The sequence below is a fragment of the Magnolia sinica genome, chromosome 2 (assembly GCF_029962835.1).
Source record: "Magnolia sinica isolate HGM2019 chromosome 2, MsV1, whole genome shotgun sequence".
In the NCBI taxonomy this organism is placed as follows: Eukaryota; Viridiplantae; Streptophyta; class Magnoliopsida; order Magnoliales; family Magnoliaceae; genus Magnolia; species Magnolia sinica.
In genome coordinates, this window is record NC_080574.1 from 116379361 (window position 1) to 116405172 (window position 25812).

General features: G+C 38.6%; 1 protein-coding gene and 1 long non-coding RNA gene across 2 annotated transcripts; both read right to left on the bottom strand.

Annotated features, from left to right (window-relative positions):
- Positions 1–1871: 1871 nt before the first annotated feature.
- LOC131237441 (uncharacterized) lies at positions 1872–20382 on the bottom strand. Its single transcript, XM_058235197.1, has 3 exons — positions 20129–20382; positions 19733–19874; positions 1872–2112 (listed from the first exon to the last, which is right to left on the bottom strand). The coding sequence occupies exons 1-3, from the start codon at positions 20226–20228 to the stop codon at positions 2079–2081; spliced, it is 276 nt and encodes a 91-aa protein (XP_058091180.1). The 5' UTR covers positions 20229–20382; the 3' UTR covers positions 1872–2078.
- Positions 4669–4895, bottom strand: LOC131237442 (uncharacterized). Its single transcript, XR_009167241.1, has 2 exons — positions 4785–4895; positions 4669–4752 (listed from the first exon to the last, which is right to left on the bottom strand). It is a non-coding gene; the product is annotated as an uncharacterized LOC131237442 (long non-coding RNA).
- Positions 20383–25812: the final 5430 nt, after the last annotated feature.

Here is a 25812-nt window from a genome sequence, read left to right on the forward strand (position 1 = left end):
ATCATTTTTAGGCTCATGCTCTAAAAGGATCTCACAAAATGGATGAACAGTGGATATAATAAATACATCATGGTGGGGCCCTTGAACTTGGGGATGGCAACACGCCACCAAGGTCCGTGGTACGTGGCACACAAGCTTAGGATATGGGCCCAAAAATGAAGCAGATCCAAGGCTCAAGTGGACCACACAGTGGGGATTGAACACCCACCATTAAAAACTTCTTGGGAGCCGCAGAAGTTATGACCAAGCTGATATTTTTGCCTTCCAGCCAATCACAAATAAGGTGGGACAAGGCTGTCATCTTGACGATGTGATGATGACATGGACCTCAAGCTAACGGTCATGTAATATCCCCAAAGTAAAAAGACAAATATTTTAAAATCCGAACTGGACATGGATCTCTTTCTTGTCAGAAGATCAGCCCCCAATGGTCCAACTGGTCCGACACACGACTAGGACTACAACTTGGGTTGGGCTCAACCCAAACCCAACAGGCGTAACCAGACTTTTAGGTTGGTTGGGTTGGGCTGAGCTCAAGCAGAAAATCTTTTACCAAACCCAGGTTCAGGTTAGCTTGAGTTTTAGCTCAAACCTCAGCAAACTCAGCCTACCCAAACCAACCTTCCATGCAATACATATGCATATGAGTTATAGGCATAAAATCATAGCCTGCATGAAAAATAGGGTTTATGATTAGAACCATCCCTGCCATGAAATTCACTATCAATACTCACTTGGGGGGCCTATGTTGAGCATTTCTTTATCTATTTCTTTAATTTTATTTGTTTATGAATGGTGGTCATAAACTTTGCTAGCATTATTTTGGTAGTACAGGTGTTACTTTAATGATGTTATTTGACCGTATTCTTAATACACTAGTTGCAGATGTTAACCCAGCCCAATCAAAATTGGGTGGGTTGGGTTCGCCCTTGGGCCACCTCCTCACGAGATTGGGTTGGGCTTGTGCTGACCTTTAACACGACCCAACATGCCTGAGTTGCACCCCTACCTGTGACATCTAGTAAAGTAAATACATAAAATGGCACTTGTGGTACAAAATTTTCCAAAAAAACACACCTATTTTAAAGTGATTAGGGTCATTATTTCCTAAGCAGTAGATCAGTGATTCAATGTCTCTAAGCATCCTGCCAGATTCCAGTTCAGGTTTTAAAGCACTCGCAACTGAAAGTGGTAAGAAGATCATACAAAGCTCACAGTGTTCTCCCTATAAAACCTCTCACCCTAAAGTCTTCCCTATTAAGAATGATTCCTAACTCAAGTAGGAATTCCATAACCAAACACTCAAATTTTTCCAATCCTGAGCTGTCCACAACAAGTGGGTCCCACCATGTAAATGCCCCTGCCCAAAAAAAAAAAATGCTGCTAATAGAAAACCAAATGCATCTTGGTCCAACAGTTCTTTGAATATCCTAAAGGTTTGCATGGCAAGGGAATGGATGCAAATCAATTGCTGGCAAAATAAGACACCGGTATTGCATGGTGGGATGCATCCGGGACGACTAGGATCATCCAGTTATTGCGTTTTCTTTTAGCCATGTACCATCAACAATGGAACCCACCAGATGAATGGTCCAGATCACTGTACATGGGACCATGTGTAAAGTGGAACTTTTTTGCACAAACATTCTACCCAAGTGCCACTCCTATAAATCATGGTTCAGATTCACACTTCCACTCCATCTCTTCACCATTTAGAACATTTTAAAAGAGACACTTCACCATTCCTACACCCAGATCCCATGCCGCATCCTCTCACACTTCGTGCAACTATAACATGGAGATTAGGTGCATACACTAGTCTGTGTAGCACACCATGAACTACACACACACACACACACACCCACAAATCATAACAAGAACCATTGGTCTAAAATGGATTACAAACAAAAAAATGGTGTTATGTGAACACCATTGCAGAACTATATTCAATTATTTACAAAATGCAATCATTTTTTTTTCCCTGAAAGGCAAAATGTATACATATTATGATGCAGACTTCTCTTAAAGGGACTTACCTTGCATCGCTGCAAGTAGAGGAAGAGCCAACGTTCGGTCTTCTAAGAGTTCACCTCTCCCCCCAAATTGTTTTTACTGGACACGTCAACCCACCAATTATGGTCAACGAAAATAAATATCACCAATCATTTAAAGACCCAAAAGCTCAACTTGGAAGTGGGTTGAATAGACTAGAAGAAAATCACAACTTGACTCAATAATTTTTATATTTTTAAGTAGATAAAGGAAAGTCTTGCAAAATCACTGGAGCATTGACCCTTCTGGGTTTCATTCACTAGGAATATGATAGAGTTGACTCCCAAGAGCCAAGTTTTCTTTTCTTTTCTTTATTTTATTTTATTTTGAGCTTCTGATTTTTTGTTATCCTTTCCTGAAGCAGTGATCATCTTTTGTCACTATAAAATATGCAAGAACAAACGCGCCATTTGAATGTACCCACCTGCTGCAGATAAGTTCAAAGCGGTTGAAATTTTTTAATACATGTTTTTATCCCAGTTGGGGATTGGGGATGCAGCAGTTTAGCAGACTGGACAATCTGTCCCGTAAATCCTTCCACCAAAATGCAGATTGATCGGTCCTCCAAATCCCACAATCCACGTTCTCCACCCCCATCCCAAAGAATTATAGAAGCTCATTAGAAATAGTATGCGTGCATACAAACTACAGAGTCTTCGCCAGAATACTCGAGCGAGGCTACTAGTTCGCCATATTGGCACATGTCACATAACTCAAATATGCTAACTAAGTATATATGAACAACAATCTTGTATGCACATACTATTTGTGCATATTTCATGTCTAATGTTTCCTTAGGAGCACACTTGAATATGGATTATGGAACACACCATCTAGTGCGCGGGCCCCAAAAATGGAGCATGAGCCCCTGACTACACTCCCAGGATGTGATTTGGGAAAAAAAGTGATCGGACCTCATCAACAGTAGGATGGTAAATATACATTACAGTGGGTCTCATGGTGATGCAGGACAATTAACCACTTCCTCTAAAAGCTCAAACTAATAGGGCATGGCAAATCAATCCCTTTATCTCATAGCCCAAGCCCCACATCCCATGGGTTAGGACCTCGGCCGAACCCCTCCCTAATTCACACGGGTGAGGCCTGCCTCACACGGGCTGCCCACTCCAAGTGTGCCCCTGCATCCCACAGGCCACCCCACTCGAGCCCAGTGTGAAAATGTCCCTGCATTACATGGTCTGGTGGACCCCACACCAGCTTGAATCAAGCTAATATTCATGTTTTCACTTCAACCAGGTCTGTGTGGCCTTATCATCAGGTTGGGTGGCAAATTTGACACCACAGTGTGCCTAGGAAAGGTTACAACAGTGGATTCAAACCCCAACTATTTTCATGCGGTGGGACCCACATAAGCTTGGAACCCAGGTTGGTATTTGTGTTTTCCTTTCATCCAGTGTTGTGGGCCCCACACGGTTGGATGGCATATAACGTTAAAGTGAACCCCATCTTTCCACTGCCTCATACAGTGGGGTCCACTTGAGATTTGAATGTCTTATTATTGGGCTCAAGACTAAGATGAGCTGGTGAAATGGAAGGACGGCTGAGATAAAACACACATAGGGTGATATGGGCAGTAATATTTGTTATGAATTTTGGCTTTGGGACCTTGATCATTAATGCTTTCTCAATTTTAATGCATAAGGCTGAGTTTGGTTGCAAGAAATGTCATGAAATTTCATGATATTTTGCACCAAGTTAGACTTGATTAATCATGAAATATCACGAAATTTCATTATATTTGATGCAACCAAACACCATAAACCATGGCATGATGGAACACTAGAACTGCAATGCGATCTGTTCATGAACAACACCAAAATATCACATTTCAATCCTTCGGAGTTTTACGTGATCGTCGTGTACTACTCAAACTGAATGGGAAATTTTATGTGATCCTCGTGTACCACACCATTAACCATGGAACACTGGAAGAACTGCAACACTATCCGTTCATGAATAGCCCCAAAATATCACATTTCAATCCTTCAGAATTTTATGTGATCGTCGTGTACTGCTCAAACTGAAAGGGAAATTTTATAGGATAGCTATAAGATCAGCCATGCTTTATGGTATAGAATGTTGGCCAGTTAAGGAACAACATGTTCATAGGATTTGATTTTTACAGGTAACACTACCCTGGATCACTCACACACATTACATTGTCTAAGTCGCTGAAATAAGAATGTAAAGATGGACGAGTGGCAACAAGGAAGGATATAATGGATGAATTTGAGGGAACTTAGGAGTAACACCAATATGGACTCTATGGTTTGAATGGAAAGATCAATGTTTCAGGAATTATAAGGGGCAGGTCATAGAGGCGTTTAGAAGGGCTAAATTCCATGTAATGGAATGGGCAATAACATCAAAGGTTGTTGCTCATTTTCCAAATTGTTGGCAGGAGTTGTAAATGTCTTTGTTTGGTATGCTTGTAAATTGTGGCTTCGGCCTTCATTATTAATATTGTCAATGTTAAAAATAAAAAATATATATATATATAAATATAAAAAAATAATAATAATAATAAATAAATAAATAAAATAAAAATCAATAGGTAATAAGATGAGCAAAAGTAGACATTAGATGGTTTGGTCATATGCAATGGATACCAAGAATTGCTCCAGTTAGGAGCAATGTCTTAAATATCAACGATATCGGCCTATATATCCCACTATAAATCTTGTATCACACCTATGCGATATGAAACGCACAGGAAGTGTCGATATATCCCGCATGTTCAATCCGGTGAGCATTTTCAATTTCCGATCCCCTTTTTTTTTTTGTTAAAATTATGTTAAATTAATGTCAAATGGTTATAAATCCATTGGTTTTTTTTTAATTTAAAATAAAATAAAATTAAATAAAATTTAAAAAAAAAAAAAAAGTGACTGCAAATTTATTAGAAAAGGAAAGAAAGAAAACAAGAAAGAAAGAAACAGAGAAAAGGGAGCAGGCTGCTGAGGAGGCAGCGAGCAACTAAACCCCCAAAAACGACAGATCAAACCCTTTTAAAGCTTTTACATTGATAGCCCATTCAATCACCCAATTTTTGGCCTTAGCCCCTACAGCCCTAGCTGAAGCCGATCGATCATTGAAACACTTTTCATTCCTTTCCTCCCAGACAGCCCACCATATGGCAAGGATAGCCATGCGCCAGATTATAGACAAGGATTTTCCAAACCTGAAACCATGCCAGTCAGCCAGCAACTTCTCCACTGAATCAGAAGCACACCAAGAAACCGAAAATTGCTGACAGAAATCATTGAGAATAGAGGTGATGAAGGGGCATTGGATAAGAAGATGATTAACTGATTCGGCTTGGCGCATGCAGCAAAAACAAATATTTACGAGTTGCATGCCTCTCTTCATCAGATTATCTATGGTTAAGATTCTATTTCGACTTGCCAACCACCCGAAACAGAGGTACTTCGGAGGAGCCTGATATTTCCAAAGGAAAGGAGAGATGTCACTTCTGATTTGCGCTTGAGAGTCGAGAGCAGCATAGAGGGATTTAACAGAAAAGGAAGTTTTCTCCAAAGGCCAAGTGATACCATCAGGCTAAGAACAGAGAGGACTTAAAACAGAGATGCATCTCTGTAACTCCAAATATTCATCTGCTTCGGTTTGAGATAGATTTCTCAAGCATCGGATGTCCCACACAGGCATATCTGTGGTAAAGTAGCAGCATCTATTAATGTAGATGTTCCTATTCGGGGCCAGCCTATAGATGAGAGGGAATAGGATTTTGAAAGCTTTATCACCATGCCAAGTGTCTTCCCAAAATCATATTGAGGCTCCATCTCCTAACTGAAAATGAGTATTGGAACAGACAGGTTCTTTTGCTTTTAAGATACCCCTCCATATAAACGATGCCTTGTAGTATGAGGAAGATTTAGGCCACCAACCTCCTTGAACCACCCCATATTTGCCCATAACGAGAGAGCGCCACAAAGCATCTTTTTCAGAAGCGAATCTCCACGACCATTTCCCCAACAGCGCTTGATTCATAAGCTTCAGATTCTTAACATTAGCACCCCCCTTTCTAAACACTTGACACACCTCTTTCCATTCGAGCAGATGGAACTTTTTCTGATTCCCCTTACCGCACCATAAAAAATCCTTTCTGATTTTGTCAATACTCTTAAGAACTGATCCCGGACAGACGAACAGTGACATGAGGTACAAGGGGAGACTAGACAAAGCGGCTTTAATCAAGGTCAGCCTCCCACCAAGAGACAAGTATCTACTTTTCCAAGAAGCAAGATACTTTTGGAATTTTGAGATTACCCCGTCTCACATATGTTTCGACAGGGGACCGATACATAGGGGTAAGCCTACAAAATAAGTAGGAAAGGACCCAACACTGCAACCAAGCGTATCCGCAAAGATCTGTAAGGAATGCTGCGAGACATTAACTCCAATAAGTTTAGACTTGCTGAGATTGATCCTAAGACCCGAGACTGCTTCAAAGCAGCGGAGAGCAATAAGAAGGTGTTCCATTTTGACTTTCAAAGCCTCTGAGAAAATAAGGGTGTCATCGGCAAATTGGATATGCGTGAGAGGGGCCGCCAAACCTGGCAAAGAGATGCCACGAAGAAGACCTTGATCTTGCCCTTTCTTCAGCATTTGGGATAGCGCTTCTGCCACGATTAGGAAGAGGTAGGGGGAAAGAGGATCTCCTTGCCGGAGACCCCTCGAGCTTTTAAAAAAACCTGAGGGAGAGCCATTGAGAATGACCGAAAAATGAGCGGAGGTAATACACTCAGCGATCCACCTTCTCCGTTTCGGACCGAATCTCATCCGAGTTAGCATATAGAGGAGAAAATCCCATTCGACATGATCATAAGCCTTAGCAATGTCCAATTTGCATAACACAACTTCAACATTGGACGTATAACAGGAATGAAGAACTTCGTTAGCAATTAGAGCTCCGTCCATAATCTGTCTACCTTTGATAAAAGCGTTTTGATTGGTAGAAATAAGGACCCCGATAATCTTGGAGAGAAGAGAAGATAGAACTTTTGCTAGAATTTTATAAGGGCTCCCAATTAAACTAATGGGCCTAAAATCAACGAACGAAGCTGCCCCCGGAATCTTAGGAATGAGAGATATGAAGGTTACGCCTAGGCCCTTTGATAATCTGCTTCTATCGTAAAATTCCTGAAGAAAAGAGAGAAATCGACCCGAACCGTTTCCCAGAAGTTCTGATAGAAGCTAATTGGAAAACCATCTGGTCCAAGAGACTTATCAGCACCCAAAGCCTGAACTGCCGCCTTGGCCTCATCTTCCGAAAAGGGGGATTCCAATTGATCCGCTTCTGCCGCCTGCAAACAACTGAAAGCGATATTGTCTAGCTTCGGTCTTATCCAGTTAGCAGAGGAGAGGAGATTTTTGAAATGAGTTGTCCCCAAAGCAGCAATCTCATTTTTATCCTCAACTCTTCTTCCTTTATCAATGATACTGAGAATCGCCTTAGATCGAGACTGCATATTAGCCATAGTATGAAAAAACTTGGTGTTTTTGTCCCCCTCCGCGATCCATTTAGCTCTGGATTTAATCTTCCAGGAGGCTTCCTCTTCCTGAGCCATGATTGAAAGATCCTGAATGATCGATATGCGCCTATGCATCATTTCTTTCGTCAGCGTACCCAATTCAGCTTCGGCATCCAGCCGTTGAAGGTCTACTTGGAGCCTTTCGATTTCAGCCTCCCTCTTCTGAAGCACATATATTGAAAGATCCTGAATGATCGAATGATCGTTGAAGGTCATATAAATCCATTGGTTCTTCATGTTTTGCATGAAAAATCATAGAATTGGAGCTTTGATTTTGATATATATTGGTTCTTCATGTTCTCCATTTTTTAAAAAAAATTTCCTTCAACCAACTGTCAATTGAAACTAATTTCAAAGAATTTACGAGTATTCGATGAAATGATCATCACATACATTCTAATTTCAAAATTTGAGTGTTGGTGGTCCAATTTGAGAAAAATTGAGGAAAATTCAAATTTTCCCCAATTTCTCCAAAATTGCTTGCAATGTTGCACTCCAAACATGAAACCAAGCATGTATGAGGGCTAATCTACTAATTTGTAAGTCCTTGTCAATTTTCAAAAAATAAAATTCATTTTTAAATTAAAAAGTAATTAAAATATTATTAAAATATTTTTTTTCCGAAATTTCCCTTCAGCCCGCACTATCAATTAAGACTAATTTAGAAGTATTTAAGAATGTTTGATGAAATGATCATCACAAATACTCTAAATGCTATGCATGCAATTTGAATATAGTTGCGTTAGTTCAGTTAGACAACGCAGTGCACATATTCAATTTGAATATGTGCACTTTTTTTTGAGATGTTATGATTTAAAAGTATGTATTAATGTCTTTTCTAACAATCACTGAATTTTCATTGAAAAATTCAACCATTCTCCCAATGTTTCCCCATGTTTCCCAAAATGTACAATAAATTACCCGATTCAAACAATATATATGTGCGATAACCGATACGTATTTGTATCTCAAGGATGCGATACGTAACAAGATACCGATATTTCAAACACTAGTTAGGAGTGAGTTGGTACATGTTGAAGGCTCTAAAAGGGCAAGGGAAACCCCCAAAAGGATATGGATGTAGTAAGAAAATACTTGATGACCTATGGTCTCACTGAAGTTCTAGCCCTTGAATCTTGATAGAGTGGAATGACATAAAAGGATTCATGTAGCCAACCCCAATTAATTGGGATAAGGCTTACAAGATGATGAATAATCCTCTCATTGCTTTTAATTTGGCAACATAATCCAACCTTAAATAGTTAGTAGAGGGATCCAACTCTTGCTTCATTGAGAAACGTATGAGAGATATGATTGCCTAAAAAGAATGCCACATCAGCTGTATGTAACGACATGGTACATGAAAATACTAAATTATTTCCTATTATTTGAAGTTCATTTGATAACAAAAGATGGTATTTCTCTATGGTTGGATTTATCGTTCTCGAATGATATGATGTGGGCACTGACACTTCCTAATATCAATTAGCTGTATGTAATGACATGGTACACTAAAATACTAAATTATTTTCTATTATTTGAATTTTATTTGATAATGAAAGATGGTATTTCTCTAGGGCTGCAGTAATCATTCTCGAATGATACAATGTGGGCACTGACACTTCCTCATATCTGTCTGAGACTTTGCCAACCTGAAATAGCTGGGAGCCTGGGACAAGGCAATGACGATAATGATGATGATGACAACAACGACTGGTGATGATTAAATAACTGGGACTTTATTAAATCGATTCTAAGATGAAGACCATCTTCATTTTCAAAACGCAACAAATTCACCCTGCATCAGTGTTTTAAATATCGACGATATCGGCCGATATATCCCACGATATTTCTTGTATCCCACCTGTGTGATACGAAATACACAAATAGTGGGATATATCCCACATGTTCAATTCAGTGAGCATTTTTTTTCCAATCATTTTTTTCTGTAAATCATGTTAAATCAGTGTCAAATTGTTACAAATCCATGTTTTTTCATGTTTTGCATGAAAAATCATGGATTGGGAGCTTCAATTTCGAGATTTAGAGGAGAATGACCAAGTTGTGGAAAATTTATAATAATAATAAAATTCCAATTTCTCGCAAATCGGTTGCAATCTTTGTGTCCAAACATAAAATCAAACATGTATGTAACCTGATTTAGTGATTCTTCTTTTGCTTTTGAATGTATTATTTGTGTTTCCCTACGTCTTCTTACATTTATAAATTATATGAACAAACTTTGAATATACTTGTATCAATTCAGTTAGACAACACATAGATTAGAACTCCATATAAAGAAAACCTATTATGCACACTTGTTTTTTTGTATTGTTTTAATTTGTATGTATTGATTTTTTTCAACAATCACTGAAATTTCATTGAAAAAATCGACCAATTTCCAATGTTTCCCCATGTTTCCAACAACAGCGATACATTACACAATAGAACCGATATATCCCATGCGATAACCGGTACGTACCCATATCCCAAGGGTGCGATATGTAACGCGATACCGATATTTCGAACACTGCCCTGAATCAGTCATGTTAGCATCAAGTGTGTCGATTCACCTGCCAATTGCAAATCCCCAGACCAGGTATAATAGAATTTGATGCCATCTAGTCATGCAGCTGTGGAACTTTTGCCTAAATACAATGATGACGAATACTGTTCTGAGTGATTGGTGTAACAGGATCTGTAAACCGGCCCCAAATGGCTGGGACGAGGCTATGATGGTGATGGTGATGGTGATGGTGATGTTCTCTAATCCCAAGAAACTTATTTTAATTATTTATGAAGAAACTTAAATAGTTGGGACAAGCTATGATAATGATTCACATCTACACGGAATCTGACTCCCCTTGAACACTTTCATTCAGCGAATGCATTTAGTAGAACCTCCCTAAACTATAGGGGTGCTTTTGTCACAACCGGGGGGCTAACGCATGGAATTAGCCCCCTTTTTTGGCTCATCTGTTGTATAAGAGGTTTGTACAAGGTGTTTAGAGACTTCCAAAATAGGGCAGAGTCTTGTGGTCATAGAGAACTGTAGAGATCTTGAAGGTTCTGCAACTCTCCAGTGGATTTTTGTAGCTAGATAGTTCTTCTTCTTTTTTTTGTGATGAAAAATTCATTTAACCAAAAGAAATGGCAAGGAAAGGGTGTTCCAACAGAGGGTAACCCTCTCATCACAGAAAAACTGGCTGGACACGACACACACACACACACAAACACAAAAAAAGACCCAACACCCCACCAGCCTCTTTCCACATACATCATATCCTCAGAAGATAGACACCTGAACTGAACTCAAGAAGAAAGAGTATCCACCAAGCGATCATCGACAAAATACTTCGCTCAATGGCTTCTACAAAGCTGCACTTGCTATCAACAATTTTTCTTTTTCTTTCCATCCAAAGAACCCATATGAAACTCTTCCAAAGAGAGCATCTTCTGGCCTAAAAAGGTCCATCAGACCGCCCACCAATCAGTTTAGACAAGGAACTGCTGAGCACCCACTGATGCCAAATCTACAAAAGAAATTACTCCAAACTAACCCGGACACCTTTGACTGAAGGAAAAGACGGTTAACAATCTCTTCATTTTCACAACACATGACACATGTCGGGCAGGGGAGTCTGATGCTTTTTAAAGTTATCCACTATGAGAGTCTTGGTGTGGTAGCGATCCAAGTAAAGGATTGCATTCTAGGCAGGACTGGTGATTTCCAAACCTTTGCACATGGCACTATCTTCCTAAACAAACAAGAAATCTTATGCATTGTTGACTTTGAGGAAAAAGCCCCACCGAAAGAATGCTTCCAATAGTTCCAGTCCTCATCATGAGTGTCACAGAGACTACAAGATTCTACAGTATTCTTCACTGTTGGATGGATGGCCACATGGCATAATCATGGCCATTGATGCACACATCTATGGTCCTCCTAGGCCTAATATTGGTGAGCTCCCCTTATTTGTGACTCACTTCTCACATTTGCAATCTTCTCTCCATAGTGCAATAATAGCTTACAGATTCACTCTCGTGTTCTCTTCCATCCTTACTAGCTCTTGGTGTCTAATGGCGCAAGCTGGTGGTAAGCTGAGTTGAGTAGTGTTACACAAGTGACACATGGGATAGAGGGCTAAGTAATTAGCGAGTGCATGACATCTTGTTCCAGATTTTTGCAAATTCCAGGCAACTTCAAAACCTAGATTGTCATTTTTCTTTTCTGTTTTCACCAATTACCAAAATTCACACCTGCTTTTGGTGTGAATTTCAGTTTGGATTCTTGGGTGGAACATATGGGCTTGGCTCACTTCTCCTACATCAGTGTCACCTCCACTTTGGCCATTTATGTTGATATTAAATTTCTAAATTATTGCAATTTAGTTCAATCACACCAAATGCACCCTGAAGTGTGAGTAGTGCAAAGTGTGGAAACTTCCACAATTGAACTCGTTTACTTCTTATCCTCTACTCCAACAACATGTGGAAATCCAAAGAGTCCCAATAGTTTCAAATTATGAAGATTGAAAAGTTGCCTCAATCAACTTGCATCAAACTGAATTTTTCTATAGCAGATCATTTGAAGATAAAAAGTACTCTTTGGATTTGTTTGGTGTTAAATTTAGTTTGAGGGAGAACCTACAAGATTGAGTTTCAAACTTATGCCAATCATTAGATTCTTACAATAATGTCTCTAGACTTTGTATGCATGTCTATCTTTTATGACCTACGAATTTGCTAAATCTTTCCAGCTCATCAGAACTCCACACTCACCTAATAAAACTGTCTTTGCATTATATACTTAGAAAGTATCACACCTATAGAAAATAGTATTGTTTGCAAAAGTGACAGAAATGTTGTTCAGTAGATATTTTACAATTCCATGATATAATATGTAAGTGTGCTATAGGAGACGTTGCATGTTGGAAGAATCTGGTGAACATGCATGCATACAGATTCTTCGTCTATAGTCTAGGACTCTTCTCTTAGCCAAACCCTATTGAGTCCAACTGTTTTACACACCCAAAACTGAAAGAAACCTCTCACCATCAACTCTCAAATGGATCATTTGTCTAAAGAAAGAAAGAAAGACAAAAAAAAAAAAAGTAAACCCATAACTACATTTTTATGGGAACATCATAATCAGCAACTATCATCACAGCCTTGTCCCAGCTCCCAACTACTTGAGGTGGGCATTATCAATCTGGTTTTACCAAAATTCCCAAGGATCTAACCTTATTAAGTTGAAAAGCCTCTATGTCCCTCTGTTCTTACCACTCTAGCCAAGACCCTTTTAGGTCTTCTTCTCTTCTTCCCTTTATAATGGGGACATCAGAAGACCTACTCGGTTGTACCAAAGACGGAGGTGACCACCTACATCAGCACAGTTCTCTGTGGATGGGAAACGAGTTACAGATAGGGCCCGCAAAGCCATTTTGAAGACCCCGCATGCATTGGGAATGCATCAGGAAGACCCCACTTTGGGATGATGCATGTGGGTTGCTTAAGAGATCATTTTAGTCACAGGTTTTTTATTATGTATCGATCCAATCGTTGCATCTTGTCGATCAGGCCATCGAGTCACCAAATTTTCCAAATCTGGGCCCTAGGACTTTGATTTTGCTTCCTTTATGTTTTTATTATTTTTAAGATTTATTTTATGGTTGAGATTTATAATAAGTGTTTTAGTTTCCTTATTTTGGATGATGGCCATATTACTTAAGTGAATGGCAAGGTTGTAATTATTTTGAAATTTCATTATAAAAGCATGGGTGGGTGGACATCCAACACTAGTGGAGAAATTGAGAAGGAAATAAAAACAAAGAGAAGCTCTCTTGTGTGAATGAATTTTCCTCCTTGTTTTTTAGAGTTTCTAAAAAACTCTCCCTTCCAATTAAATTGTGGAATGTAAAGGCTTGTTTGGTGATAGATTCCTCAAGGTGCATTCTCTTTCTCTTCTCCAGCAAGGTATTCTTCTACTTCTATTTTCTTCCTCATTTTCCTTCCCTTACAGCCTTCCTAAATCTGTCAAAACCCGAACCCAATCCATCCTTCTTTCTTCTTTCTCCATACCCATCCGCGTGTGGACCCACCCGCATGTACGCATGTACGCACCTGCGTCCGAATGGACCTTCAAGTGTGGGCCCCGTTTCATTTCTTTTCCATCATTGATCTCCTTCCAACCCTATCTCATATATCTATCATTTAAATCCCTAAAACCCCGATTCCCAAATCTCAATTCATGAACCTAAAACCTTAACAAAATCTGATTTTTTTTGTAAAACCTTTACCAAATCAGAATTTTATTTGTGTCATTATCTATTTACGTGGTTGTTGCACTACCCACACTAGATTGGAAGTCCCTACTTCCAAGCGGGCCACTCTTGAATTATTTTATATTTACGTGTAACGCCTATGTGTTAACCTCAGACCTTCGTGTTATAAATCTGAATTTTCGAATCTATTATGTGGATATGTTTGATCTTACATGTTGATTGCTGAAATTAATGTGTAATTGATCTCTCATCTTGAATCCTAAGATAGTTTCCATCATCCAATATCAAATTTGGTATCAGAGCCTAGGTCTAACGTAGGGTAGGTGTTCGACAAAATTCATATACCCATGGTATAGCATATAAATCACATATAGCTTGCTAAATTTTCTGCTATGATATTTTTAAAGTCATATATTGTTAGAATTTTCAGATTTAGTGACTTTAAGACACCTAGGTGCTGAATTTTCAATTTTAGCCTTATTAAAATCATTTTAGGGTTGTCCATAAGGTTTATGGTACTAAAGGTTATCATACATAAAATACGTGTGCATCATATAGTATCACCCTAAGTGTCATCAAATCTGATTTTTGCACCACATTCATCATATAATACACATACAGCTAAGTTGTCTCTCATTGGGGTCGTTTAGTGTATGCAAATGCGAACAAGTCATGCTTTTGTTCTATTCCCCACCATGAACCCGGATCAGATTGTCGAGACTCTCGAAAAGATTAATCGTCATGATGCAGGACAATTAACCACTTGCTTTAAAAGGCTCGAATTGTTAGAGTATGGCGAATTAATCCCTTTATCTCATAGCCCAAGCCCCACATCGCATGAGTTAGGACCTCGGCCGAACTCCCTTCGTGGGCCCCAAATCACATGGGCCACCCACCCCGAGTGTGTCCCCGCATCCCACGGGCTACCTCACTCGAGCCTGGTGTGAAATGCACATTAATCACCCCTGGTGAGGAGTCTCGAACACGAGACCTCCTCCGTGGGCCGCACCCACCCCGAGTGTGCCCCTGCATCCCACAAGTGACCCCACTCGAGCCCGGTGTGAAAATGCCCCTGCATTACGCCCTTTAACGGCCATTGAGAGGCACGATAGGACCACTGACGCGCAATTGACTGCCAGCAACCAACGTATCACGCGACTAGAGGCTACCTCTCACGGTACCCCCGTCACCAAGGAAGACCACCAATCTCAAGCAGGAGAGTCAACAGATGAGGACCCAGTAAAAACTAGACCTTGGCTCTCCTAGGTCTCCTGCCTGAGACTGGACCCTGCTCAATTAGGTCCTCATACGTTGGCTCTCCTGCCTGAGACTGGTGGTCTTCCCCAGTGACGGGGGCATCATGAGAGGTAGCCTCTAACCGCATGATACGCTAGTTGCTGGCAGTCAATTGTGATACAGTAGTCTTATTGTGCATATCAATGGCGGTCAAACGGCGGTTAATCATTTCAAGAGCCTTGGTAATCTGATTTGGGTTCATGGTAGGGAATAGACCAAAACCACGACATGTTCGCGGTTGCATACACTAAACGACCCTACTGAGAGACAACCTAACTAAATATATATTATATGATGAATGCAGTGCAAAAATCAGATTTGACAATGCTCAATGTGATGTTATATGATGCACATGTATTCGATGCATGATGAACCTTAGTACCTTAAACCCTATGTACAGCCCTAGAATGATTCAAATAAGATTAAAACTAAAAATTCAGCAACTAGGCGCCTTAAAGTCATTAAATATGAAAAATTCAACAAGATAGGACTTTGAAAATACCCAAGCAGAAAATTCAGCAAGCTACATGCGACCTATATGCTCTACTATGGGTATAGGAATTTTGTCGAACACCTACCCTATGCTAAACCTAAGTTCTGATATTAAATTTGAGGTAGGATGATGGAACTATGCTAGGATGCAAGATGAGAGATCAATTTACACATTAATTTCAGCAATCAACATATAAAATCAAACATATCTACATAATAGATTTGGAAGTCCATATTTATAACACGAAAGTCATAGGTTATCACATACGCGGTGCACAAAAATATAAAATAATTCAAGAATGGCCCACTTGGAAGTAGGGACTTCCAATCTAGCGTGGGTAGTGCAAAAACCACGGGAATAGATGATGATGCAATCAAAATTCTGATTTGGGGAAAGTTTCACAAAAAAAAAAAACATATTTCATTAGGGTTTTGGATTCATTGATGGAGATTTTAGAAATGGGGTTTTTAGGAATTCAAATGATCTAGAGATTAGGGAGGTTTGGAGAGAAATCAAAGAGGAAAAACACCAAACAGGGACCCACACATGGTTGCCCGTATGGACGCACGTGTGTGCGTGCGAGTGCACATGCGGGTTCACACATGGCTGGGTAAAAGGAAAGAAAGATGGGGGATTGGGTAGGGTTTTAATGGGTTGAGAAGGTTATAAGGGACAAGGAAGACAAGAAAAGAAGAAAAATACCTTTTTGGAGAAGAAAATGAGGGAAGATGTACCTTGGGAAATCCACCACCAAACAATCATCTACCCTTCCACAATTCAATTAGAATAAAGGGTTTCTCGCAAACCCTAAAACATGAGGAGGAAAATTCCTTCACACAAAAAAACTTCTCTTTTTTTTTCTTCCCAATAACTCCACTAGGTTTGGACACTCACCCCTCCCTATGCTTCTATAATAAAATTTTAAACTATTTACAATTATGTCACTCACTTAAGTAATATAGCCCATCATATAAAATAAGAAACTAAAGCACATATTATCAATCTCAACCATTAAATAAATCCCAAAAATAACAAATATATATATAAAGAAAACAATATCAGAGTCCAAGGGCCCCAAATCTAAAAGATCTGGTGGCCCGACGGCCTAATCGATAAGATCCAACAGTCAGATCAACACGAAATAAAAATATGATGACTAAAATGGCCTCTTAAGCAACCCACATGCATCATCCCAAAGTGGGGTTTTCCCGATGCACGCCTAATGCATGTGGGGTTTTCAAAATGGCCCGGCAGGCTGGAACTCGTCACCCATCCACAAAGAAAGCTGCAGTGATATGGGTGATCGCCTCCGTCTCTGGTACACTCGATTAGATCCTCTGATGTCCCCATCAGAAATCTTTAATATGATCTTATATATCAGTAAGTCATCACTAGTTTTCTATTTTGGGAAAATCTTTTAAGATTTCGAATCTTTTTAGTAGTTGTTATTTCCCTTTCCGGATTTGAAATTGAGTTGTTGTCAATCTTTAGGACATGATTTTAATCTAAATACAGGAAGTCTAGATTTGAATGATCTCTTTGGATCTTTATCTTTTGCATTTATGCATGCACAAAGACCACTAAGGCCATATGTATGAGGAAGGCATTGTTAATCTATATCCATCCAAATGAGCCATCTATCAAATCGTTGCAATTAATGTTCAATCCCAAAGAGAAGGAAGAGATATTCATAAAGTGGGTTTTTACAATCCAATAAAGAACCAAACTTATTCAAATGTTCCCGTTATTCTATATTTCCTTGAAAATGGTGCTCAACCTAGAAGAATTGTTCATGATGTTTTAAAGAAGGCAGAGGTATTTAAGGAACTTTGACTTTTATGAATATATTCTGGAACAAAAATTGTGTCGCCTCTTCATATTTTCTTTTCATCATCCTACATCAAATTGGCATTAGAGCAAGTTCATCCATGGACTTGTATGAGATCAATGACGGGCAACGAGAGGAATGACTTGGAGTGAATAGTACGAAGTTATGATCCTTTTGAGAGAATGCTCCATGAGATTTTCCATTGTTTAATGTTTAGATATTTTTACAATGTCGACACAACATCAGAGTGCTCCTCATGTGCAAGAAGGTAGCAGCATCTTAGAATCTGATGTTAGCACTTAGCGGTTCTGACAGTGTTCCGTTTGATCGTCCTCGTTGCTAAAGAGACAACCGATTGGAGGATCATGACTACACTTACATTGGAAACTTGAGATGCCTAAATTTTATGAAGAATATGCGAATTTCAAAGAGCAAATCCAAGATTTACTAGTAACGTTTGAGGATTTGACGGATGACACACATGAAGAATCTGTTAGTGAATCAATAGATAATCTATCAATGAATCAATGAATGGATTAGTTGACGGAAGATATAACGAATCAACTGTTAGATTGGTAGAGGAAAAGATGAGCAAATCAACAGTCAAACTAGCGCATTCTATGGTGTATGTCAAAATTGAGATGGACACATTGGTCACATCGCAACACCGACTGGAGAGCATGAATCAGAGGACAACAATGGCGAGGACAAAACTACATCAACAAGGAGTTGATAGACTCACAAATCTGTTACTGCAGAAGTGGAATCCAACACCCAGATTGTGAGGAGTACAGAGATAAAAGAAAATATGGTGTGATCTACAACACCATCTGATGCACTTGGGGCCAATCTGACACATAGGCATTCACCATCAATGTTGGCGAAGCCAACGAAGACACTTTATAAAGTCGGATTGATCCGATGGATTGCTACTGGCTATCAACTTGAGGATGAGCCTTTTCAAAGCCAGGAGGGAATTAATGCATCTGGGCCATCAATCGCCGTCAGATGGTCCTGCTTTGATCTTGGGGCTGGATTTAAACATCCCAAACTCAGGATATTTTGGAAGATTTGCGCCTCAGAGAATCTTTAGTTGGATTTTATGTGCCATTAAGTCATTAATAGTTTTTTTATTATTTTATTAAGATCTTTTAAACATAGAATCTTTTTATTAGTTGTCGTTTCCCTTCTCAGATTTGAAACTTAGGTATTGATATTTAAGATATGATTTATTTCTAAAATTAGTGAAGTATAGATTCAAAAGATCTCTTTAGATATTTATCTTTTGTATTTATGCATATATAAAGACCTACAAGGCCATATTATGAGATAGCAATGATGAATATAGATTGGAGTAAAATATGTGAAATTTTTGAGAAAATATTCTCTTGCAAAGGAAAAACCAAAAAATAGCCTAATTGAGTTGTGTGGTTCTCACAAAAGTCCATTTCCTCTCCCGTTCTTATTCTCTTTCCATCATCCTAAATCATTATTGTCTCAAAGGCTCAAACAATGAGTGTCAATGAGTGCTTGGGCCTGAGAACATTCAACAGTTCAATCCACATCGTTTTAACTGGAACTGTCATTTAATGGTCCATGCTGAGCATGATTCAAATATCATCTTATATGACTTGATTTCATCCAAGTGACATCAGTTTCAGTGAAGACCGGAACAACCAAAACGGAACCAAACGGTTCAGGACTCTAGAAAACTCAAAACTCTTAAATTGCTATTTTAAACTTGTAATGGCCTGCAGCATATTTTTGAATGAGCACCAACCACCATTGGTCCCTTAGGTCTTTTGAATGAGACCCGAACAATTCGGAGCAAGTCATACCAGTTCAGCTCTACAACCGAGTCACACTCTTAAACCACTATTTCAAACCATGATGGTTAGTCGCAAAGTTCTATATGAGCCGCAATGACCATCGGCCTAATTTTTTCTTTTCTTTTCTTTTCAAGTCCCAAAATGAATGGTCCTTTGGATGGTATCACACAATTATTACACCCACTATTTGGATGACAATCCCAAACCCTTTGTCCGATGAGATTGATGGTTTTGATAACCGAAACAAAGGCCCGCATTATATAAATCTTCCTTCCCTAAAGGCTAATTATCAGATATTTTAGTTTGTAAATGAAAATGGCATTGAATTGAATAAAGTGGGGAGGACCCAACATCAAAAATCAAGAGAATAGAATTACCCAGAATCCGAATTCTGAGTCTTGTAGAAGCGAGTGAGACGGAGAGTTGGGCGCTTGGGCTTCGTGGGCTTCTTCCGGAGTCCGAAAATCTCTTGCACAAGAGGAACGTGAACCAGTACAAGCTTCCATGCCGAAAACCAACCTGTTATCTCAATCAAAAGGGGAGAACTGTCATCTACACCCACCCCTTCGAGAGAAACGCCCTAATTCTCCACACTTTGTGAAAATACAAATAGTGCAACTTCGTCCAATTGAATCACCAAAAGTAGAGAAAAGGGGCGTCTATGAAAAGGGTGGGTGTAAATATCAGCTCCCAAATAGAAAAGAAATCATAATCAAAACAAGAACAAAGAAAGGAAGAAAGGAGAGAGAGAGAGAGAGAGAGAGAGAGAGTACCGAGAAAAATCAAAGACAGGACGAAGAGAAAAGCGAGAAAGGGACGGAGGAAAATGAGGCAGATATAATCCCAATAATATGAATTAGAAGACGATTCCATCAATGATTGGGGTTTTCCTTCTTCTTCTTCTTCTTCTTCTTCTTTGATAACAGAGAAAAAGAAGAAACAGAAGAAACAGAAGGAAACCAGTCGGAACAAGGGGTCTTAAACGTAAGCGGATTGCGTTCTGTCCCCGCCAAGATGAAAATCGACCCAAACAGGAGAGCGGATTTGTTGAGACCCGGATACACCGAAGAGTGGGGCCACCGTCCAACCATTTTGAAAGCTCATTTTAGGGCATGATTCTAAAAATCATGGTAACTAAAATCTTCAGTGGACCACACCACAGTAAACAGTTGTTATTAAATCCCCACCATTAAAAACCTTATGGATTTCAAAGAACGTGTATTTTCCATCCAACCTGTTGACAAGGTCACAAACACCTACACAGAGAGACCATACAAATATCATCTTGATTCAGCTTTTGCGCTCACGAAAAGTTTTTAATGGTCAATCACCACAATTTTCTGCACTATAGTTCATTTGGGATTTAGAACTTCTTTATCTTTTGGATCATGCCCTAAAATGATCTTTAAATAAGAATGGACAGCCATGTAGTCTAATACATCAAGGTGGCCCCACAGTCAAGGGTTGTAGTCAACTACACCACAATGGGCCACGAGTCAGGTGGATCCGGGTCTCACCTAACCCATTCCCATTTTAGAGTAATAGGCATCAAACGCTCAAGTGGACCACAAAGCAAAGGTCGTGATAGTGATACCCACGGTAAAAACCTTCCCAACGATCAATGTGATATTTATTTGCCATCCAATCTGTTCATGAGGTAACATGGACATGGGTGAAGTAAGCCTCAAATGTCAGTGCCTAAGAAATTTTTAATGATGGGAGTTCAATCCCAACTGTATGGTGCACTGGAGTTTTGTATCTACCTTATTTTTTGTTTCATGACCTCAAATGATATGAAAAAATGGATGAACAGCGTGGGTGAAGCCCATACATCATGGTGGGCCAACAAAGCCCTACCTAGTCTGATGCCACTTTGGTTTTAGACGGAGCTCTCCCATTGGAGTCCGAATGATGACTTTCATGATATTAAGTGTATGTGAAATCCAACCCTTCCAATAGCTTGGCCATGAAGGCCCTGCAATTGGGAAACTCAGCCCTATCTACTCATCAAGTGGCAGGCACTGTAAAAACAATTTCCAGCCACTGATAAGCAGAAAAATGCAAGTGTGGTCCATTTAATGACTGATTGTTATTGATTTTTACATGAGAGGAACCTTGTGATGAGCTAATATATTAGATGGGTTGGATTTTATACACTCAGGAAAGGTTGGAAGTTATCTACTCCTTGGACCATAACAGCCTATTTGGGAGAGTGGATTGAGAACCCCTGGATTTGAAATCCTCATGTTGTGCTTGGCACCCTGAATTCAAAATCAACCTTAATCCAAAAGTAGCTATATTTATTGTGGTTGGATACAATTACTAAATCAACTTTAATCTCTCTAATTAGTGAACGTATGTAATATTTGACACAATGATTGTAATAAGCCCGCTGAAATATATACTTTGCCCAAAAATGATGAAATTCCAAGTCCCGGATGGGCCACGAGCCCAAGATAACGTCCGAGTGACTAACCAACAATTTTTAGCCGTTGATTTACATGGACAATGTTTGGACGGTGCTAATCATTATATTAAAGTAATTATAGTGATGCAATTAATAATCTAATTATTTTGGGATATCATTGGTAGGTCATGTGCCCAATAGGTTAATAGTCAAGTGACACACATGTTACACATGCAACTCTTGGTAGGATTTTAGACGTATTCCAAGATTTCACCATGGATTTCAAATCATATTTGAAACCCCCGGTCACTTTATGGTGCCAAACAACCAGGGGATTTGAAATCCCTTTAAATCCCCCCAAATCTATGGTGCCAAACACCCCTAACTCGTAATTCAACTAGTTAAGTTAGTTACCTTATCCTCTTTTAGCTAATGGATAAAAATAAGGGTTATTAATTAAAGTGGTCCTCAATTATTATGTAATAAAGGCATTAATACTAGATTTTGAATCCATATCGTTTTTAACCTTTTGGACACTTTTTTACTTTTTGAGAGATGAAAATGTCTCTCTACTATCTGTCCCCTCTTGTGACGATAGCTTGTCTCGAAAGTTGAAAGAGCATTTTGATAATGGGGTATCAGCTCCACTAAAACAATGATCAAGGCAAACTCTTGATTGATCTAATCCGCTCACTTTAATCAGACATTCGTGAACCCATGATAAAGTTATTTTTAAAAAAAATAGAGCTATCTGTAACCCACAATTGCATTAACGCTATAAGTAAATTCCAAACGGTTTCCTCCAGTTTGGTCCATCTGTGATGAGTTTTGCCTTCAAACTTGGGTAGATGGCATGAAATTAAAACCCCTTTCATTTTAACAGCTTATATCTATTATAATACTATCCAATGAGCCCCACATAAGACATGGAATCGGTTTAATATGTAGGTCTCTTACACAAGAAAGGCCATTTGGCATTTTCTTTTTTCTCTTTCTTATTTGTTTTTTTGGAGGGGACTATACCAAGCATCTTTGATGGTTGGTAGTTGTACAATCCAGCATCCAACTCCCCAGTGACGACGACAAACTCTAGCAAAGCTTTAGTAAAGTTATAGGTGAAAAGAAGAGGATATTTTTATATCTTCGGCCAAAATCACAAACGTAACTCTAGCCAAATTCCAGTGGGTCCCACTAAATTAACAATTGGGACGCACAATCACATCTTCCATTCAACTTTTGAGGTAAGCTACTACAATAAAGATGAAGAGAGAGAGAGAGAGAGAGAGAGAGAGAGGGAGAAGAAAAGGCCAAATGACCTTTCCCGTGCAAAGGACCCACCTATTGAATCCATCATACATATTATGCGAGGCCCACTGGATAGTCTTATAGCATATCCAAGTCATCCAAATGAGAAGAGTTTTAATTTCATTCCATCTACCGCATTTTTAAGGCAAAACTCATCATGGACAGACAATACACTCCCCGACGACAGTGAAAAACTCCAAGCAATCTCTAGCGAACCTTCGGGTACAAAAAAGAGAGTTTTTTTTTTTTTTTTTAAGTTCTCTTACTACAATCTCCTACGTAAAAGTTATGGTAGCCAAAGGTAAGTTCTTTTGTGTATTGTGTTTATTTTTATTGGTGGGTATTAATGGTTAGAGTTTGTGATGGAGAGGAAGGTGTGATAGTTCTCTTTATAGTTATTTTTTATTTGGTTGGGTATGAATGGTAAGAGTTTGTGAAATAGAGAATGGTGTTAAAGAATGTTGCAATTGATGAATTTTTGTAATAATTGTAATAGATAAATTTTGTAATTGATAAATTTTGTAATGAATAAATGTTCTAATAGAAAATTGTGTCTAAATGAAAGTATTCCAAAGGCATTTAAAATTTCAAGTTATCTTTTCAACAAGCATAAGACCACCCAAATCGAATATATAACGAGAGAGCTATGATCATTTTTGTCAGATCGACGATCCATAGTGTGTATCGACAATCCACAATCCTTAATGAACTTTGGGCCCACTTTATTCATTCAAATGGTGTTCAAATGATATAATTCCAAAGTCATTTGAAAGTTTATCAAGTTATCTTTCCAACAAGCACAAGATCATCCAAATCAGACATGTAATGAAGGAGTTATGACCGTTTTCGTCGGATTGACGATCCACAGTCTTTGATGAACTTTGTGACCACTTTTGGACAGTAAAATGGTATCCAAATGAGAGTATTCTAAAGTCATTTGAAAGTTCACAAATTATTTTTTCAACTAGTACAAGATCACCTAAATCAAACATATAATAAGGGATTTATGACCGTTTTCATTGGGTTGGTGATCCATAATAAGCATCGGCGATTCACGATGAGCATTGGTGATCTGCAATGAATACCGATGATCTACAGTGAATATCGGCAATCCCCATTGAATATCAATGATCCAAAGTGAATATCAATGATTCACAGTTAATATCAGCAATTTATATTTAATATCAGTGATCCTCACTAAATATCGGCGATCCATAGTGATTATCAATGATCTACAGTGAATATTAGCAATCCACCATATAACATTAATCTATTACAATATTCTTCCATCTTAACATTCATCCATTATAAGATTCATCTTTACAACATGCTTCCATTTTGACATTCATCACATTCATATATTACAACCTTCTTCTATTTCAAAATTTATTCATTACAATACTATTCTATTATAAAATTTATCCCTTTCGTAAACTCTCATCATTCATACCCAACCAAAAAAAAAAGTGTAAGGGGAAACACCATACCCTCTTCCATTTCACAAACTCCTATCGTTGATGTCCATAAAAAAATTTAACACACAAAAACTACTATTATCATAACATAAATGTACCTTTGGTAATCATAACTTATACATTGGAGAGTGTAGCCGAATTTTAAAAAAAAAAAAAAAAACAAACAAACAAACAAACAAACAAAAAAAACAAAAACCTTACAAGCTCACCAGAAAGGAGGGAATGATGTTGAATGCACACCAGAAGCTCGTCGAAGTAGGTCTCACAGAATGTGGCAACGATCCCAATGGCCAAATGGTCCCCTTTCGTGAAAAAAAAAAAATGAAGAAAAAAAGAAAAAAAAAATTGCCAAAACGTTTTCTTGTGTCGAGGGCTCCATTTTGAACCCATCACACATCTTATGTGGATCCCAATAACTTGTCTTGAAGCAAATCTAATACATCCATATGAAAAGGGTTTTAATTTCATGGCATTGGATCAAGTTTGAGGGAAAAACTCATCATAGATGGACCACATCAGAATAAACGATTCAAAATTAACACAAAACGCTAATGCAGTTGTGGGCCACAAAGTGCTTCAATTTTTTTCTAAAGACTTTACTCTGGGTTTATGATTGTCCAATTAAAGTGAATGAGTCAGATCGACCAAGGGGTGGACCCAATTCTTAATTTAGTAGGCCTCACAATCCCCTTTGAAAAGACCCTCTTAACTTCCACAACAAGCTACTGCGATACAAGGTGATGGCTGATAGATTGACATTGTCATCATTCGAAAAACCAAAAAGTAACCAGAGAACTAAAAAGAAATGGATTCTAATTAATAACAAAAAATTATTGTAGTCCCCAAAATAAGGTAAATTTGTAGTTCCACACACAAAGTGGATTAGGTGTGACCTTGACTGTGAGTCTTGCGTTGATGTATGTGTAGCATATCTATGCCGCCCATCCATTTTTCCATATCATTTAAAGTGATGAGAACAAAAATGGAGCAAATCCAAATCTCACGTGGACCATTTAATCTATTTAATTTCCATAGAATTGTTACACAATGACAGCTCCCTTATAACAACAAAAATATAGATTTATCAAAAAAAAAATACTTACTGGTTTTACTTGTGTTTTGAAGAAAATCTAAGAAAACCGATTTCTCCTCTAATTTGGTTCTCAATCAGAGAAAGTTGTCATATCAAGGGAATTTGATTTATTTTCAGGATTTTTCACCGATTCAAATAGCCAAATTACTTGAAAGAAAGGATTTGAGAGAGGCAAAG